The 18,596-nt window shown below is 41.4% G+C and overlaps 1 protein-coding gene across 1 annotated transcript; it reads left to right on the forward strand.

Annotated features, from left to right (window-relative positions):
* The first annotated feature begins 1,493 nt into the window (after positions 1 to 1,493).
* Positions 1,494 to 18,127, forward strand: prtfdc1b (phosphoribosyl transferase domain containing 1b). Its single transcript, XM_052088658.1, has 9 exons — positions 1,494 to 1,720; positions 1,914 to 2,020; positions 7,620 to 7,803; positions 8,008 to 8,073; positions 13,704 to 13,721; positions 14,582 to 14,664; positions 14,867 to 14,913; positions 15,057 to 15,133; positions 17,140 to 18,127. The coding sequence occupies exons 1-9, from the start codon at positions 1,673 to 1,675 to the stop codon at positions 17,185 to 17,187; spliced, it is 678 nt and encodes a 225-aa protein (XP_051944618.1). The 5' UTR covers positions 1,494 to 1,672; the 3' UTR covers positions 17,188 to 18,127.
* The last annotated feature ends 469 nt before the right edge of the window (positions 18,128 to 18,596 follow it).

Raw genomic sequence — 18,596 nt, forward strand, 5'->3', positions numbered from 1 at the left:
ACTCTGTACCACTCACAGGTCAGTATTGGGGCTACAGCAGACGTTGTTAGAATGTTTTTGTTTGTGTGTGTTGTACGGTGTGGGCCTCTTCAGTGCACTACGAGTTATAAAAGCAGCAAGAACATATTTGTTGATTCTTGTTTTCATCATATGGGGTCTCTCACTGTTTAAACATCGTTGAAGATTTTGAACATCTATGTTGACGTTTCCTTTTGTTCTCTTTTCCTAGCATGTCCGCCTGCAACTTTGCAATCGAAAAGAGACCACATTGTGATCAAAGTTGTCCTGAGGATGATAATTCCCCATCCATCGCTCTTGATGGATTTTGTCACTTTGCCGTGGCTTTAACGCCTCCTCATCCCTCCGAGGTGATTGCGCTATACGTGGGCTGATTGAACTCAAATGTTGATGTTGACATCTGCCTCCGCAGATGCCGTCGTTGCGCCGTGTATAATTACAGCTGCTGCTATGGAGGAGGAAGAACGGGGCGGGGGCGTGGGGGGGGGGTGATCAGACACCTTGTCTCTGCATCTCAGCAGCGTCCGGCAGATTGCTGCACACTGGTGATGATGATCGTGATGATGATTGTGCTGAAATGAGCGGCCCCGGGTGGTGAGTGCAATATTCCACTCGTTCGCACCCTGCTACGCAATAGTGTCCACTTCAATGTGCAGACCAAATTTCTATCCAATCTGGCTCAAACATGAAGTGAAGTTAGCTTTTCCTCCACTAGGTGGCAGGGCTACAACTGCTGCTTTCTCAATGAGACTGCCCCCCCCCCACACACACACACAAATTTAAACAGTTCCCATGTGCTTTAATATGCCTGTGGCAGGATTCCATAAAAAAATCCAACAATCAAAAATAATAGGCACATTTTTATAGCAGATTGCTTGTCATGGTGGAAATAAGTCATTTTAGAGGCGGATGTGTCGTGTGCATTTTGATAGCCCCCATCCCACACACTTGACGTTTGACATTTAGAATACATTTTCATGAACTTTTAATATTTCGCCCTGTCGCTGTGCTGCCCCAAAAATAGAATACATTTATACCATATTAAAAAATTAAATCACTGTTTAAAAAAGGATCGCATAAAACGTTTTGACAAATTCTTCATGGTATTTCTGCATCGAGCAGTGTCCGTCAAAAATACATTGGTTGCACATTGAACATTTAAATACCGGGTATTGATTTTGGTAATTTAGCAAATACCTTTCCAAGGACTTTTACTTGTGTGTCTGTGTGTGACACATCCACTCTCTTGTTTGAAACATGCTGTTTAGAGTCGAACCTGCATTGTTCTCCTGCATTTGACTCTTCTTTCCCTTTCTTGCAGACAGCCTAGGTGCGTTCCGATTTACAAATCAACCAAATCCGAGTTACGTCACTGAGAACGGAACCCCGTCGTAAACCGAGGACAATCTGATGTCATTATATTGGGCACGGTGGAGCATCGGTGAAAAGAGTAAGTGCGCCTCTAGCGGCACCTGGCAGATTGGCAGCCTGCTGCATTGCAAATACAGTACAAGCAAAGGAGGAGAGGAGGGAAAAGGAGGCAATTCAACAAAGTCGAGCGAAAATTCCTCCGGGCCCTCCTCTCCGCGCAGTCAGCCAACTTAACAAGTCCTCCTGGAAGCTTGCAGGACCACTTTGCGGATAGAAAAACAACATGGCAGACGTCGTGTTCCAAACCGAAGGAGGAAGTGGCGGGATTGTGGTAGGAAAAGCATGAAACCATGCAGAGTTTGATTATACTAGACGCCGTAAAGTTTGCAACATGTCGCCTTGCAAACTTTTTCTTACGGCTCTCCAGAGCTACTTTGCACGTTTAGACGAGTTGCACAACTTCAAAGGGCGAACACGCGTATGAATCGTTTTGCTTTCTTTCCTTTTCATCATCCACTTCATAGATTGACGATGACTGGCCAGGTTACAGTTTAGAACTCTTCAGCTATCCAAAGCACTACGCCGAGGATCTGCAATGTGTCGTCGTTCCGCATGGAGTCATCATGGACAGGTACAAGTTTTTTTTAACCTTTTGTCACATTTAAAAAAAGAAAAAGTGGTCATTATAAACCTGAATGCTGAGCCTTTTCTATTTTTATTATGAATGGATTAATGCTGCATGTATTAAGTGTCCAATTCCTGTGTAATGCCTTTTACGATTTTCGGCGATTTCAAATCATGTAAAAAAAAAAAAAATTCTGGTTAAAATAGTATAAAACTTATTTTTTCAATTAACCACAATGTTAGTACACGCAACAAAACAAGCACGTTGTTTTTATTTAAACTTCAAGTTGGTGTTCCACGAAAGGGATGACCATTCAGTCAACTCTTTTTCACAACAGTAAAACTTTTAATTGATAACGCACATTGATAACGTTTAATTGATTTACCAACCTTTAATGCTATGAAAGTTTTATGAACTTGAAATTTTGAGTTCTCACCACCTTTTTTTTATCGTGCAACTCCTCTACATTTTCAAGTGACACATTCAGTATGGCTGAGTTTAAATCAATCTAACACATGTAACAACCCCCAAGTTGCATGAAAATAACACCACAACTCTCAACGGCAGCAGCGACAACACGGACGTTAAGCAAATGACATGCGCTAATACATAAATAATACATTAAATGATGTAAAATTTGTTTGGCTTTGTTTGACTACAACCACTCCCTTTGAATTAAATGTAGGTAACCTCAGTATGCCATGTGCAGCAGTTGTAATTATTTTGCGCCTTTCTTGATGGAGCTACCCAGAATAAAGATTGACACCTTTTTAATCATTCTTGAGCTGTAGTTTAAGAATAATATTCAGTGGTACGTCTACTTATGAACATCCTGAATTGTAACACAGGGGTGTCAAACTCTTTTTTTTTTGTCACGGCCCACATTGTAGTTACGGTTTCCCTTGGAGGCCGTGATGAATTTTGGGAAACCATAGAAATGTTTAATCCCATCCACATATTACATATACAATAAATTGATGAATAACTACTTTTAAAATCAGAAGTCGAGAATAATGACTGTTATTGTGGATTACATATGATAATTGAAATTTTGGTTCATACTTTAACAAGCATCATGGAACTCGACATGCTTCATTTGCTTTCGCGGGCCACATAAAATGGTGTGGCGGGCCAGATCTGGCCCCCGGGCCTTGATTTTGACACCTGTGTTGTAACATGTATTCGTTCCATATTGTGATGCATTTTTATGCTTTAGAAAACATTTATGTCTGAATTTTGGGGGGTTTGGAACGGATTAGGGCGTTTACATGGAAAACGCGTCTCTAGTACCAAATTTTCTAGTTAAGACATTTCTTTCAGAACCAATTACCGTATTTTCACGACTATTCGACGCATCGTACTAATGGCCGCAGTCTCATTAATGGGTGACATTTCTGTATTTTACACATACACAGGACGCACCGTACCAATGGCCGCAGTTTTACAGTGGTAAAACATACGCCAGCTTAAACATACGGCATGCATGCGCGCACTCTAACACGTTAGCTTGAAGCATACGGTAGCATGCCAAGACATACAGATAAGATAAAAACACGTTTTTAAAAAGGCAACGAAAGCAGAACTGAGTTCGGGTGTATTTTATTTAGCCATCGTACAATGTTCTCACGTTTATCGATCAATCATCACCCACAAATCCATCAAAGTCCTCATCCTCTGTATCAGAAGCAGAGGACTGCACATCTCAGTTGTCATTGAATGCATCACATGCTAGTGTGAGTTGCTACGCATTGCCGAGCGGAAAGAAGGAGTAGCAACAGCAAAGTCAACATTTCTCTCGTGTGAAGCTTTCCCACATTTGAAAGTAAAGAACAGAGCGAAACATGGTGGCAGCGCGTGTGTGTGTAGAAAGAATTGAACAATTGTGCAAGTACCGTAATCCGTCAAAAACGCTGCGTTCCCTCTCGTTGTTGCGTATTGTGGCGTAACTCGCCAAATGCTGCCTCTCACTCTTTGTAAAGTTGTGTTTGCCACCGATCATCCATTGTTCCCATGCCGTTTGGAACTTTACTTTGAACGCCCGGTTGATGCCAATGTCCAGCGGTTGGAGTTCTTTAGTCAAGCCTCCGGGAATAATAACGGCAAGCTCAGAGTTCATTTGCTTGACTTGTTTTTTTCACCGCTACTGTGAGATGCCAAAAGCATAACCGGTGGCTTTAAGTTTGAACTGAGCTTCGTAGACGTGTCTTTTTGTCGAATTTATTTTCAGGGGTTCTTAGAAACCAAAACCGGAGTTGTTTTGCAACAATGCACATTGCCGCACTCTATACAAGTGTTGGTACTGGCTTGAGGCGTCCACTTACACGCCCACCCTTCACCATTGGCGGACTAGCTTGCCTGTCCTCTCTCTCCCTCTCTCTCCCTCTCCATGTATGTATATATACACGCCCACCCTTCCCTGATTGGCCGACTTCTTTCCCGCATGCCTGGCCACAGTCACTTCCGCCTTTTCTCTATAAACAGCGTGTCGGCTGTCAGTCAGATTTTGGAACTCAGCGCATATAAAGGACGCTCCGCACCATAAGGCGTCCTGTCCATTTTGGAGAAAATTTAAGACTTTTAATGGCGCCTTATAGTCGTGAAAATACGGTAATTTCGTAAGTCCAGGTACCACTGTACAGAGAGTGTTTGTATTGTTTGAGCAGACATGGGTGTTTATACACCACCACTCAGTGTATTGATGTCATCAAGGCGACATTGACGGGGCATATCTAATCCCGAGTGTTTACACTGCACACATATTGACAGATACCTAATTTGAATAATTTTAATCTAAATTTGGAAGAGGTCTGATTTCAATCTAAAGATATTTACATCATGTTAAAGAGTAACCCAAATGTCATTGATTCTTCAGGTTGAGCAAGTACATTCTAAATTTGCTGTCAACCACTGGTAAATTGCTGGAAATATCCGGCAGAGGCCCAATGGGAGACTTTGTGGTCGCTTTCCACCATGTTATCTTTGCAATCAAATCATTTTTGATCCAACTCTCAACTGTTGTACTCGATCTCCGCAGGTGTACCTAATGTTGAGTGTATATTCTTCACAGTGGCAGAGAGTGAGAGAAAGTCATCATGTTCAGTGTACTTTTGAGACTTATGACCGCGCAGTATCACGCAGACAGCTGCATTCAGCAGCAGTCTTCCGCCTGCACTTCCGGTTTGACAGAGTCAAATTGATTAAACCAGTCAAAAAAAGAAAAAAAATTCAGTATTTCATACTTTTAACTTCATATCCATGCTTCCTTTAAAACATTTTGTGGCTCAAGAGACTTCAGTAAGTGCCAGGCTAGCCTTGAGGGCACTTCCACAGAATATAATTTTGGTAGTTGCTAAGATACACAGATCCCAAACGAAATGCCACTTTTTAAGTATACAAATAGTTACTGTAGGCCTTTGGAGTGACTTTGAAATTAAATTTAGCCGATGGTAATGATCCCTTCTGCAGTCAGGATGCGAAAAGGGTGAACATTTCCAGCTCTGTAGAGTCTCGCCTGTCTCCAGAGGCCTCCAATAATGCCACAAAGGGAAAAAATATATATATAATTTTTGCTTATTGTGGCTTTTTAAAAACAATACTGACTAGAGCACTCTGTAAAGTTGCTTAACTTTAAATAGCAGTTGGCTTGACGATGGCATGGTATTGAAACCCACATTTTTGGAACAGGATTGTAAGATAGCTTTTAATATGACACCTTGGAAGTTGGAACTCTTTTAAATTGCCTAAATAAACCCATTGTATGTCTCCTTTTAATCGTATGACAATTCTGCATCTCAAAAAGATGAACACAATAATAAACTACTGGCGGATTTTTGTTTTTATTTCGCCTTTCCTTGTGGACTTCCTTGCTTGTTCTCCAGCTTGATCCTGTAGTGAGAAAACGCGATGTATTTCCTCAAATAGTATCCTCTTTCTGCTTGGCTCTCGACGAAGGCGGACGCTTTTTGCACTGCTCCTCCTTCCCTCACTCCACCCTTTCCGTGCTCGCCACTTAGTCCTTGTGCTGTCTTTGTCAAACTTTTTTCCTAGCCTCCTACCGTATTTTTCATCCGAAGAACTAACCATGGAATTAGTTGGCTGGTCTCTCGATGTAATCGACAAAAAAAATTCGACGAAAAGAGCGGGCAGTGGGGAGCCCGCTTGCCCTTCGGAGACACTTGGTGCCGGATACGCCCTGGATCCATGGAGAAAGTGGAGACCGGTGTGCCTGGCAGTACTGTCCGTGGATGATGTGGAAGACATCTACGTTATTGGCCTTTTGATAACAGGTATGCTGATGTTTGGTGTTGGCAGCTTGCTGTTCTTTCGCAAAATTCAACCAACGGGAGCGGCTTTATTGGAAGTGAAGATTCTGCCGATCACTCTGGATGGCTTGGCGCAAATGTCCAACACTCAGACTCAAGCGGTGACTGAGCTCAACCGCAATATTGTTGCGGTTTTGGAGCGACTCCGCGCGATCGACAACACCATGGAGAAGTTGGAATCCGCGCTGCGGAAAGAATTTTCGGATCCGACTCATCGGCGCCAGTGAGGAGATACAGACCAAGGACTCAAGGCTGTCTGGAATTGTTGTCGGCCGTCCAAACAAACAAACAATGCTATCTGGCCTTTCCCCTGGATGGAAGTACGCATGGAGTCTAGGGCCCCCACCACCACCCCCCTCCTTCTCGGCCATGGACTGATAAGCCGGGACTGTCTTCATGATGAGCAGACCTCGACGAAGCAGCTACAGTATGACCTGTACACGCATACACATACACAACTGGACAACAACACGCGCATACACATCCTTGTTATCACCGTCTTCATCGCGCGGAGCGCAACGGTGACCGTGCAGCTGGTCATTTCGGCCGCATCGCGGTTACCCCCCCTCCCCATTCATCCTCCCCCCTTATTACATGTTATGTCTTGTTACTTGTTGTAACTGTCATATGCTTAATTATGTGCTCGGGTATTTTTTATCCTGGACTTAAATTATCCTCGGAAGAGGATAGTTCAAGCGTGTTTTTTTTTCCCCTCTCCCTACCCAGCGTTTTCCTTTCGGAATTCTGATTGTAATTTCCCCATTGCGGTACAAATAAAGGATATCTTAATGGCCATCGCTTTAGTAAATGCCTAAGTATCTTCTGGCTACTTGTGCCAAGCCCCTGAATATTACTTTCCATTCAAAGCAAGTGTGAAACCATGTTGTAAGTGAAAGCATCTGTTGGAGTTTCACTCATGAAGGCAGTACTTCATCACCATGCCACTTGGCAGCAGTACAGCAGAAATAGAAGTCAGCCGGGCCAAAATAAAGAGTGAGCTTGCTTTAAGAACATTTTTCGGACAATTGACAGCTCATAAAAAACGTCCTTGGTTGTTTAATTTTATACTTGATGGGTGGGCAGGAAATTCAGTGACCCCAACTCATTATATACAAGCAGATAGGGAATCAGTATTCCTTTAGGAGTTAATTTATTCCATGCAGGATGAATACAGACCATTAATATTCCCCTGCTTGGATAGGACAACATCGATGAACGCTTTCATTCAGTGTGAAATGGTTTGTGCCAGACTGCCAACCGAGCAAACACTTTATGCTTCCCAGAACGGAACGTCTCGCTCGCAACATCATGGATGACTTGGGGGACCATGACATTGTGGTCCTGTGCGTGCTAAAAGGGGGCTACCAGTTCTGCGCCGACCTGGTGGACAAGATCAAGGCGCTAAGCTGCAACTCAGACCGCACCATCCCCATGAGAGTTCACTTCATCCGCCTCAAGAGCTACCTGGTGAGCATCAAGAGAAACCCCCTCGAATGTACTTTGGTCTAAAATCATTTTAGAGTCAGTGCTTGTCTCATGACGACAATCTTTCTCTCATACTATGCAGAATACTGTTGACGGTGGTGTCTTTCCATCACAAGTGATTGACTGTTGTTAAATGTTTAAATGAGCGATGAAAAGTAAAGATGATATCTCCTGGCTTTTCCTCAGAATGATCAGTCCACAGAGGATCTTCACATACTTGGAGCAGAGGACTTATCATTTTTAGCCGGAAAGGTAAATTATTATTTTGAATTGTTATTTGTGTGAAACTTTTTTCCCCCCCACTTAAAGTGGCCAGCTGATTTATGACCTGCTGATTTAATCGACTGACATCAGCTATTTTGAAAGTAGCAAAAATCTGGCGATTTTTTTTTCCTTCACATTTTTACCAAAGATAAGGCCATTAAAACATTCCTCCACAAAAGAACATCAACAGATTCATTTCTTTTTTTAATTGTTTAAAATTTATTTATTTATTTGTAATTGTTGCCCCTTTTTCTACATATTCTACCAGGGGCTGACATTCAAATATCAAATCTGCTTATTTTGGCCGATTTTCCTCAGTTGTGAAGTCAAAGAAATAATCACGGACAAAAAGTTCTTTGAAAAAACAGTTGTAACATTTTTTTTTTATTGTTGTGAGCGGGGACCTCCCCCGCCTCTCTCCAAAAAAAAAAAGTGAACCTCAGGCACCCAAAAAACAATGCTTTATACATGAACTGAAAATAAAATATTGTTTTTATATTAGTTTATAAATTATATTAAATTATATATTTTATATTATATTAAATTATATATTTTATATTAGTTTATGTATCAAACAAATATATTAGTTAGTTTGTTTTTTTAAATTAATCAGTCGATTTAATCAGTTATTATGATTTTATACTGCCTACATCCATCTTTTAAAAAAAAATATATATATCCATATTGGTCGGCCCCAAATGATTACTGCCTCCTGTTAATGCAAGATGACCACTGCAACACACGCACACACACACACACACACACACACTCGCACACACCCATTTCTCCACCAAAAGTCACAACTCTCCTCATCCAAACCAGAGGTCGACTAAGAAGAATAGAACTAGAAGAAGCTTACTGTTATCTGTGTTTTCAAATTCTTCTCGTCATTTTTATTGTGGTGAATTGCTTCGGAGGAACATCGTAAAAACACGCCACACCACAGGATAATTGCTCTGGATAATCACACAAGACATGCAAAAATCTGATCTTAAATAACTTTGATTGGAAGGGCGGAAAAATGCCGATAATGCCCCAGTTGTCCAAAACAGTTAAATTTCACAGAAGTGTTGTTTGGATAAAAGTATCCAAACACAAATATTAACAACACATTAATGAATATGAATTTTGATTTATTTTTCCTTATCTTTTTAATTGTTTCCTGCTTACAAAAAAAATATGGGGACCATTGTGTTATTCCGACTTTGTGGACACAGGCCCTTATCTCTTGCCAGTGTGGTGTGGAATTCGTAGATTGCAAATGACGTAAATCGTAACAGTCACTTGAGAAATGCAAACAAATATTCACTTATCGGTGCACAAGCATATCCTGTGTTGACATCTGTTTGCCTCAAGGGGGCAGCATTTCCTCTCTGCAACGTGTCTCCCCTGGAGAAACGTTCACTGCTTCTGTAAACAGGATAAAGCATTTTTTTAAAAATGGATAAAACGCAAGGCACAGATAGAGACAGTCAACCATTCTCAACAGAAGGACACCGTTGCTGATTGGGAAGTTGAGTCACTACATCATCAGTGACACTTGAGAGACATCAGAAATGTGTGAGGCTGATTAGTTAATTTAAAATCAATGTATAGTTAGTTTTAAAAGTTCTGGGTTCAAACCTTGCCTTTTGTTTGCAGGTCCTCAAGCTTCCTCCCACATTACAAAACCATACATAAAAGACTGAGATATGGCCATAAATAAGAATACATAATCATAGTTAGTGTCTATTACAAAGGATAAGCTAACACATATTCAAATGAAAGCAATGCCCAATTAATTTGACTATAAAGGTTAATATTAAATACATCAAGGGGGAGGGGGACATTTGCGTTTGACTTGGTATTCATGAAACTCCATTTGATACTTGCTAGTGCCTCGCCCAGATGACTCCGTGTGAGTAGGAGTCAATCACAGGGAACATATAAACAAAGTCAAGTTTACACCAACTCATGCTGAGCAAAATTAGCCTTGCAAGGAGGCTAGCAAAAACTGCGGATACAACAGAGGTTATGTTGAATGTGTACACCCAAAGAGTACTGCGGTTCATTTGTCAACAGGATTATGCAAAGCAAAAAAAAAAAAAAAAAAAAAAAGGAAGAGGTGGAGCGATCTCAAGGAAAAACTATTACATCTAGGGCGTTTGCGTGTTGACTAATGTTTTAATTTTAGCCCGAGGTGAGGCGTCAACTCTTGAGAATTTTCATGTTTGCGTGAGTCATGTCAATAGGCCAAAAAACGCTATTTCCATCATGAGACATGTAAGAACATAGCACTGAGCTGCGCTGGACAATTATTTGCTTCACCTTTTTTGTGTGTGTGTGTGTTGCTCGCGCGCATTGAACATGAAAAGACAGTATTGCTAGGCCATAAACACAATCTGATCTGAACACACGCACACACACACACACACACACAGACACACAGCCTCTATCGGCAGAAGGACAAGGCGTGGCCTACATAACCAGAACATGAATTGGTGATGAGGTTGCAGGCCTTGAGTCACGTCAGCCGCCTTGCTCACTTGACATGTTTGTATTTTGAGGGTGGTTGTGAAAGAAATCCCCCAAGCTCTTTTTATGACATGCACACTTATGTTACGAAATGCAACAGCGTTGTCCTGGAAGAAGTGAGCCAAACAGTGTGGGAAGAGGCATGACGTAGTGTTGCCTCCGAAGGTGGAATTGAATAATATTTCTCCACACAGAACTGTCCAACACACACTCATTTCATTGAAATGAACACGTATCCTCCCATGAATCCTTTGTTGAAAAACGAACATGAAATTAATACAATTGGCATTTACTAGCACTTATATTGTCCAACTATGTAAACGTGTTCGTTGGGCACTCCTCCGCATGTAAATAGTAGCCTCTTGTCTCCTGTTGATTAGACAGACATTTGTAGAATTTCAGCTATTTCAGTGGGGACATACTTAAACTGGGCTAAAGACTGATAGCGGCCGCATTTTGTGTGTGTGTGTGTGCGTGCGTGCGTGCGTGTGTGTGTGTGTGTGTATACTCGATTTTAGTATTGAACCGATACCAAGTAAATACAAGGACAGTATCACCAATCCCTTTTAATAATTAAAGGGGTTCCATTTTGGAAAATGTACTTTTTGTTTGTAAGGCACAGTGGTCCCCCTACTTAGGAACGTCTCTTCATACGAAATTTTCAAGTGACGAAACGTTTCAACAGGGAAATATTGCCTCTTCTTACGAAATAAATTTCAAGATACGAAAAGATAAAAATGCGGTACGGGTTGCAACTAGAAGCTCCGAGTTTCCTGAATGCAACATACTTACAGCTGCTCTGCCATTGGCTATTACCGAGCATCTTCCCGGCATCCCATTGACTAAGAGGAACCTCTATCGTATCTGTGTAGATCGATGAATATATAGATATACTGTATGTCTATGCAGAGTCCTCGTCAATCGCCCCTCGGGCCATGAGGCGTTCCGATAGTACGGTGATCGTTCACTATGCTGATGTTCGCCTTGTACATTTTCGAAAGATTGCCGACAAAAGCAAGCATCCCTTGATATCAGTTCCTTACAAAGTGCCAGCCAAAAACCACTTGTGATAGAGAACTAAAGAGGGCAAAAAAAAAACGATGAGGATGCAGTTATAAGTTAAATGACCATTTTTATTCTTTCTTTGTTACATTATGCACAACTCTCGTTTATCGTGCAATAATCTAATTGTAACATGTATGTGTTACATATTTAATGCATTTTTATGCTTGAGGAAACATTTATGTTTGAATTTTGGTGGGGGGCTTGAAACGGATTAGGGCATTTACATGGAAAACGCGTCTCTACTTACTAGTTTTCTAGTTAAGAAATTTCTTCCAGAACCAATTAATTTCGTAAGTAGAGGTACCACTGTATATAAATAGCCGTCTTTCAGGAGCGCCTGCCGACTCATCAATTGTGACATTAAAACCACCAAAGTAAATCTTTTGCGATTTCCGAATTTGATGAAAATGGGTCAAGAGAGTGTGCCGTTCGGTGGTGGCTTTTTTTTTTCAGCCCTGGATGAAGTCTTAGCATCCAGAAGTCTCCAGTAATGCCATAAAAAGTCACTAAGTTGGTTGATCATCACTTCCCCCCTCCTCCTACTAAAAAAAGCGTCAGAGTCGCTAGGTTGGCAACACTGAGTCATCACTAGATTGGTCGCAAGGGCTTTGAGCTCCGTCCCTGTCGTCACAGTAATAATGAAGGACCTACTTTGTACTGTATTTCCATGAGACAGAGTTCCCCCGCCCCTCCCAGAAAAAAAAGAGTGAGAATAAAGCCGGGAATGTTCAGAGTGCTGCTTTTCTTAATCTTTTGTGTAGTTTGAGGGGAATAATGCTAGACACAATGAGTATAGTTTGGGATTTTTAAATCTAATATTATATTTTGTTTTGACTTTTGTAATTTAAAGGATCTTAGTTGTAATGAATTTTTAGAGTCGTTTTTTTTTCTCCAAAAAAGGCTTAGTTTTTGTTTACCTTTCATTATATTTATTATTCCCTAGCTTTATGCAACATGTTGAGTGCAAGATATGATAAATCAGTCACTAAGTATTGTCCAAAATAACAACAATTCTGAACTGTTTGACTTTTCTTCTTCTGTAAACGGCAATAGCCCTCAAAAAAAGTGCATTTAAAATGGAGTCCCAAAAACTCCTGAATATTACTTGACAAAGACGATGTGTTCGCGATCATTTCTATTTAGTTTGTTTTATCAACGCAAGATCGTGTTTCAGGTCAGTTTTGTTCTCCCAAATAATCAGCTTGCTTCAAACATATTTTTTGCCACTATTTCATTAAACAGTTGCGGTGCATAAAGGAAAGAAAACGAAAGTAAAGGAGTCTCAGTCTCCTTGGTTCTGATGGCTTCCAGCTTGTCCCGTCAAGTTTTAACACAGCGAGTACTTGCTTGATTTCTTTGGAAACATTTTTTATGTCTGGTGCCCTTCCTGATACAATCCGGGGTTTCGGTTGTGGTTACGTATTGCATCACTGGGCGGGAATCAAATGCACACTGGCAGTATGTTCCGTTACACCACTAGTACAATCTCAGGACGCGGGTATCAATTCAGATTGATTTGTATCAAATCAATCAAGATAGCATTTATGAATGAATATAATTTTATGGTAGCCTCGTGTTTAGCATGTCTGCCTTCCTGGTTGGCATCTCCTGGGTTCAAATGTCAGGTCCAGGCCTGATGTGTGGCATTTGCATGCGTGGGTTTTATTTGGGTACTTTGGCTCCTCCCCACATTGTGAAAAACATGTGCTTTGGTGATCAATCCGGGGTTAACCTCGCCACTCTGGGATAGGCTCTAGCTCATCCATGACCCCCTAATAAAAAAAAAAGATGGATTTAGTTTGGATGCAACAATGGCTGTTTGAAAGTGCTCTATAAATACAGTTGAGTTGAGAGTTGTAGACCAATGAGAAATAAGCACATTGCAGGATAACTCACTGTGTTTCTTGACACCCCCCCCCCCCCCCCCCCACCAGGATTTCCATGTTTGGATTGCTTACCTGCCAGTTTGTAAAATGTTTCTAACTAATTGCTTTCTTTTGCCTTTGTGGTCTTCCCCTTCACTGACCTGCCCTCACAAGAACGTACTGATTGTGGAGGTGAGTCAACCGTGTTTTTCGTCCGTCCCCCCCACCTCTACCCCCCGCCATGTCCTAATGAAGATGGCATACCAGGTCAAGGGGAGCCAGCTCAAGTTTTCCTTTTGAAATGTTTGGAACAGCAATACGCATGGAGAAAACTACGCTGCCCACCATCATCAGCGAGACATTTTCCAACATGTGCCCACGGATGTTCATCCATATATAAGAGTTCTGTTGCGTGTCTTTGAATATATGAACAATTACCTGACGTCCACATCCTTTTAAATCGATCATCAAACTACTTTAGGGATTCGAATTTCGCAAAAAAAATTCTCAAATGAACAGGATAGGGATTTATTATTTTCAGTTTGAGCATACCAAGGCAGTTTTGGTGCAGATTATTATTAGCATTTTTGATTTTGCTTTGATGAAAATCGCATAGGCTTTATTTTCAGTGGCTTTATTGTGATTAAGATATCCTTTATTTGTCCCACACTGGGGAATTTTACAATATAATGAAATATATAATATAATATAATATAACATAAATGTAATTTATGTGACATTATTTAGGCATTAGCGGGATTAGGGCCAAGTGCTCGGTTCCCATTGAATACTTTCAAGTTTCCAATTCCCATGTACATTCAAGTGCACATATGCAATTGCAGGACAGGAAATCGGGTTCGTTTGGGTTCATTCAGTAAAAGCCAGATTTATTTTGAGAGGTTCCTCCTCAAAGGTTACGTCAGAGTGACCCAGTTGTTGAACTCCTCCCACTTGTTACAGTGTGAAATTAATCAGCTCTTTGTCTGGAAATACCACGTCGGTAATCTTGTTCTTTCTCAGTCCTGTTTTCCTGTCTTGCTTGCACGACTCAGGGCATTATTGGCACCGGCAAGACCCTGACGGCTCTCCTGAAGCACGTCAAAGCCTTCCAGCCCAAAATGATCAAAGTTGCCGGGTGAGTTATGACTGTGTGGAGCAACAAAACAAAAGCAGCCTGGTTATCCCGCTTTGTGAATCACTCAATATCCGCCTTCCCAGTCTAGACAGCAGACAGAGTCAGTAAGTGACACAGGTGGTACTGTTTAAAAATTCATCAGGTCTGGTCACATATGCAAGCGCATAAATAATTTCCAATAATAGCCGTGTCTTTTCTTCAGATTGCTGGTGAAGAGGGTGCCTCGCAGGACTGCAATCCTCCCCGACTGTACGGATCTGACACTTTCCTCTTTTATATGTTAATGAGTCAATGGTTCATTCATATTTGAAACATGCGCCGAACCTTTTTACGTATGACTCAATGAATGGAGAAAATGCTCAATGGGGTTGTATGTTCCGCTTTCATTTCAGATGTCGGCTTTGAGATCCCCGATCGCTTCGTGGTTGGATACGCTTTGGACTACAATGAGTATTTTAGAGACCTCAATGTAAGTGAGCGACTTTTATTATTCGGGCCTGAGCACCAGGCTGTGCGAAGGAATCGCTGTGTTAATTAAAAAAGGCCTTTGCCCGAAAATTCATCAGCTTTTAGAGTTGTGCCTATTTCGGAGTAAACGTGAATGGATTTTAAGGGTCAGGAAGATACCACCTCCAGATACACATTTGCCAAAAACTCACTGAGTTGCACCACTGGAAAGCTAAATTTGCCCTCTGCACTGGTGTCATCCATCCATCCATCCATATTCTGATCCGCTTTATCCTCACAATGACCATGGGGGGTGCTGGAGCCTGTCCCAGCTGTCTTCGGGCAGTAGGTGGGGGACACCCTGAACCGGTTGCCAGCCAATCACAGGGCACACAGAGACGAACAACCATCCGCACTCACACCTAGGGACAATTTAGAGCCCTCTTCCTCAACTGGCGGACCGCGATCCACGACCGGACCGCCGACCTCCTCTGTCCGGGCCTCCTCTGTCCGGACCCTCGGCAAATTGTATAAAATAATAATTTATAAAGTGATTTTTAAGTTATACATTTTATATTTGTGGACTATAGTCTGCGCATTACCGCGATCGCTTGTTAAAATTAGCCGTTGTATTCTTTGCGTGCAGACAGACAGACAACAGATGTAAGGCAGAGGACCGCGGCAGCGCGAGTTTGTGTGTATAATGTTTGACTGACTGGAGACCCTGGTTGAGCAGGGCATGTCGGCGATAACGATGCGCTGATTGGCTCCTCTGAACTGAAGGTGTGTCCATACATAAGCGTCAGCATATACGAGGCGCTGATTGGCTCCTCTGAATTTAAGGTGTGCCCATAGATAAGCGTCAGCACGCGTCTATCCCAATAAACACGCATTCAAAATAGTTCATTGTGGCCGGAAACAGACGCATGCGCAACGCCACCGTGTGCTCACAGCTTCAGTCCAGGAGAGCCGCACACACAATTAAGATGAAGGTTTCGATTGTGTGCAGTTTTGCTCCCATCTACCAGGGGGTCTTTGAGAGCTGTTTAACAGCAGAACAGGTAAATAAACGTCACAATGGCGTCCTCTAAAATTGCTTCAAATAGAAAGGTGGACAGTGAAAATAGGCGTTTCAATGAAGAATGGACTGACAACTATGCTTTCATTCTACCTCTGTCGAGCACCAAGCCACTGTGTCTAATATGCCTAAAGACGGTAGCTCTGGTCAAGAGTCAAAATATTAAACGCCACTATGTGACAGAGCACAGCTCTTTTGAACGGGATTTCCCTCCTAATTCAGAGCTAAGAACAAACGAAATAAAGAAACTGAAAAGGTCATATCAAGACTCAAGCAGGAAGATTGTGATATGTATGACACACCAACAAAAAGCAACAGAGTGCTCACTGAAAGTGGCCTGGGTTTTGGGTAAGCACAAGAAACCATTCTTTGCTGCAGAAATTATAAAAGAATGCATGACTGAAGTTATGGGCACAATGTTTGAAGGCAAAGAAAAGGAGCAAATGACTGATTTCTTTTGTTAAAGGAAATGGATATTTTGATGCATCTTCTTAGCAGGCACTACTTAACAAAATAAAAGAGTTCCTGTGCCTCAACAAAATACCTCTCATTATTTGCTGTGTACTGGCAGAGTGAATAATTGTTATTTTATATATGCCCATACTAAATGGGCATATAGCCCTGCTCCTTATGACCGCCATGCATGGGACCGGACCTTGGTCTTAATAAAAAAAAAAAAAAGTGGACCTCCAGCATTTCTGGTTGAGGACCACTGATTTAGAGTGTTCAATCAGCCTGCCATGCATGTTTTTGGAATGTGGGAGGAAGTCACAGTACCCGGAGAAACCCCAGACAGACACGGGGAGAACATGCAAACTCCACACAGGGAGACCGGAGCCAGGATAGAAACCTGCACCCCCTGCCCCCCCCCCCAAAAAAAAGTCATGTCATAATCCAACAAAGGAAACATCCACCTTTGTTGACCTTTTTCTTTTTTTTCTTTCCTACAGCATATCTGTGTGATCAGTGACAGTGGCAAGATGAAATACAAGATATGAGGGAAGGAAGCTACATGCTCTCAGATATCATCTCAACTTTAGAACCCATTCCAGCTGCTATGGAGAAATACGTTTTCCTCCGACTTTGCTATCCCACATTCCCTCTGTGAAACGACCAGCGGGCAAAGACATTGCTCTTCATCTCATCGTTTCGTGCACTTAGTGGAACACGGAGTTTACAAACAACTTTCTGAGAGGAAATGATGTCGTTTTTAAAGACGTAAGTAACATTAGAGGAATAATGACCATTCTTAACTTTGTGTAAAAAGAAGCCGAAATACTGCAAATAATGTTAAGGGCAAACATCTGCAAACTGAGTCAGTACGTGCATTGTCACAAGTATTGAAAGATGTTGACTACTACAATACAATACATGCTGATTTATATAAAGAGTCAAGACAACAAAAAGATTTGTTGAAAAAGAAGAGCCTAATGTTTTTTTTTTAATCTAAATACTGAACTGAAGTATGCTGAAGGGCAATATGGCGCCAATGATGATCGCTAACGTTTTGCTGAAATTCCGAATCATGAAACTTGCAACTGAAATGCCGCAGTTATGCTTGTGCTTACCTCGGTCGACTTCATTTGTAACGCGCACGTATGCGACGTAAGGGACTTGTTCCAACCGCACTTAACTCGATAGTTGCTGACAAAGGAAATTAGCCTACCTAAATGTGAACGTCAATCACATTTTTTAAGCAGGAAGTGTAGCATTTTCTAACAAAATAGTCATTATTACCATGGAAAGTTCCTTTCCTGTCATTTTTACAATTCTTGAGATGAGAGTGTAGCTTTGGAGACATTTTTTTGTATTATTTTTTTCAATATATGATCAACTTACCTGGTGAAACTGTGTGTTGTATATCAAAACACTTGGAGCGTTGCCGGTTAGTGTTTATCATTGAAATTATCTGCGTATTAAAACTATGGTTTGCTTTAAGTTGATGTCTTGATGTGTCTTGATTTATTAACAATAGGTCACGACTAATATATTACAAAACAACTGTCACTTATCACGTTTAAAATCCCATCCGCCCCCGCATCCAAACAAGTTCGACCCTCTTATAAAGCAACACGGATGACAATGCCAGAACAGAATGTAGAAGATGCCCACAAATGATCCCAAAAGGCACAAAAGACTTGCTTGTATTGAACGGTTGCGCTCTTTGTGTACACCTGACATATGACTCCCGGTTTTTAAGCTGGGAACACCGAGTGCTATTTAAACAAAACAGTTTTTCACTCTGCTGTGGGAATAATGCCGGAATCACAAGCCTGACCTTTCTAACCAGCAAAGCTAAATTCCCTGGTGAAACAATTTAACCCAATAGAACATGAACACAATAAATATGTTGGTTAAAATGGAAAAATATAAATATTTTCTTAGTTCGCCCAAGATTTAAAAAATT

The sequence above is a fragment of the Hippocampus zosterae genome, chromosome 15 (assembly GCF_025434085.1).
Source record: "Hippocampus zosterae strain Florida chromosome 15, ASM2543408v3, whole genome shotgun sequence".
Classification (NCBI taxonomy): Eukaryota; Metazoa; Chordata; class Actinopteri; order Syngnathiformes; family Syngnathidae; genus Hippocampus; species Hippocampus zosterae.

Bases quoted from the DNA above. Each gene is read 5' to 3' on its own strand.
- prtfdc1b (XM_052088658.1), top strand. From the start codon at position 1,673: ATGGCAGACGTCGTGTTCCAAACCGAAGGAGGAAGTGGCGGGATTGTG. The intron at 7,804-8,007 runs GTGAGCATCAAG...GCTTTTCCTCAG, and splicing joins TCCGCCTCAAGAGCTACCTG to AATGATCAGTCCACAGAGGA. The intron at 14,665-14,866 runs GTGAGTTATGAC...TCTTTTCTTCAG, and splicing joins AAAATGATCAAAGTTGCCGG to ATTGCTGGTGAAGAGGGTGC.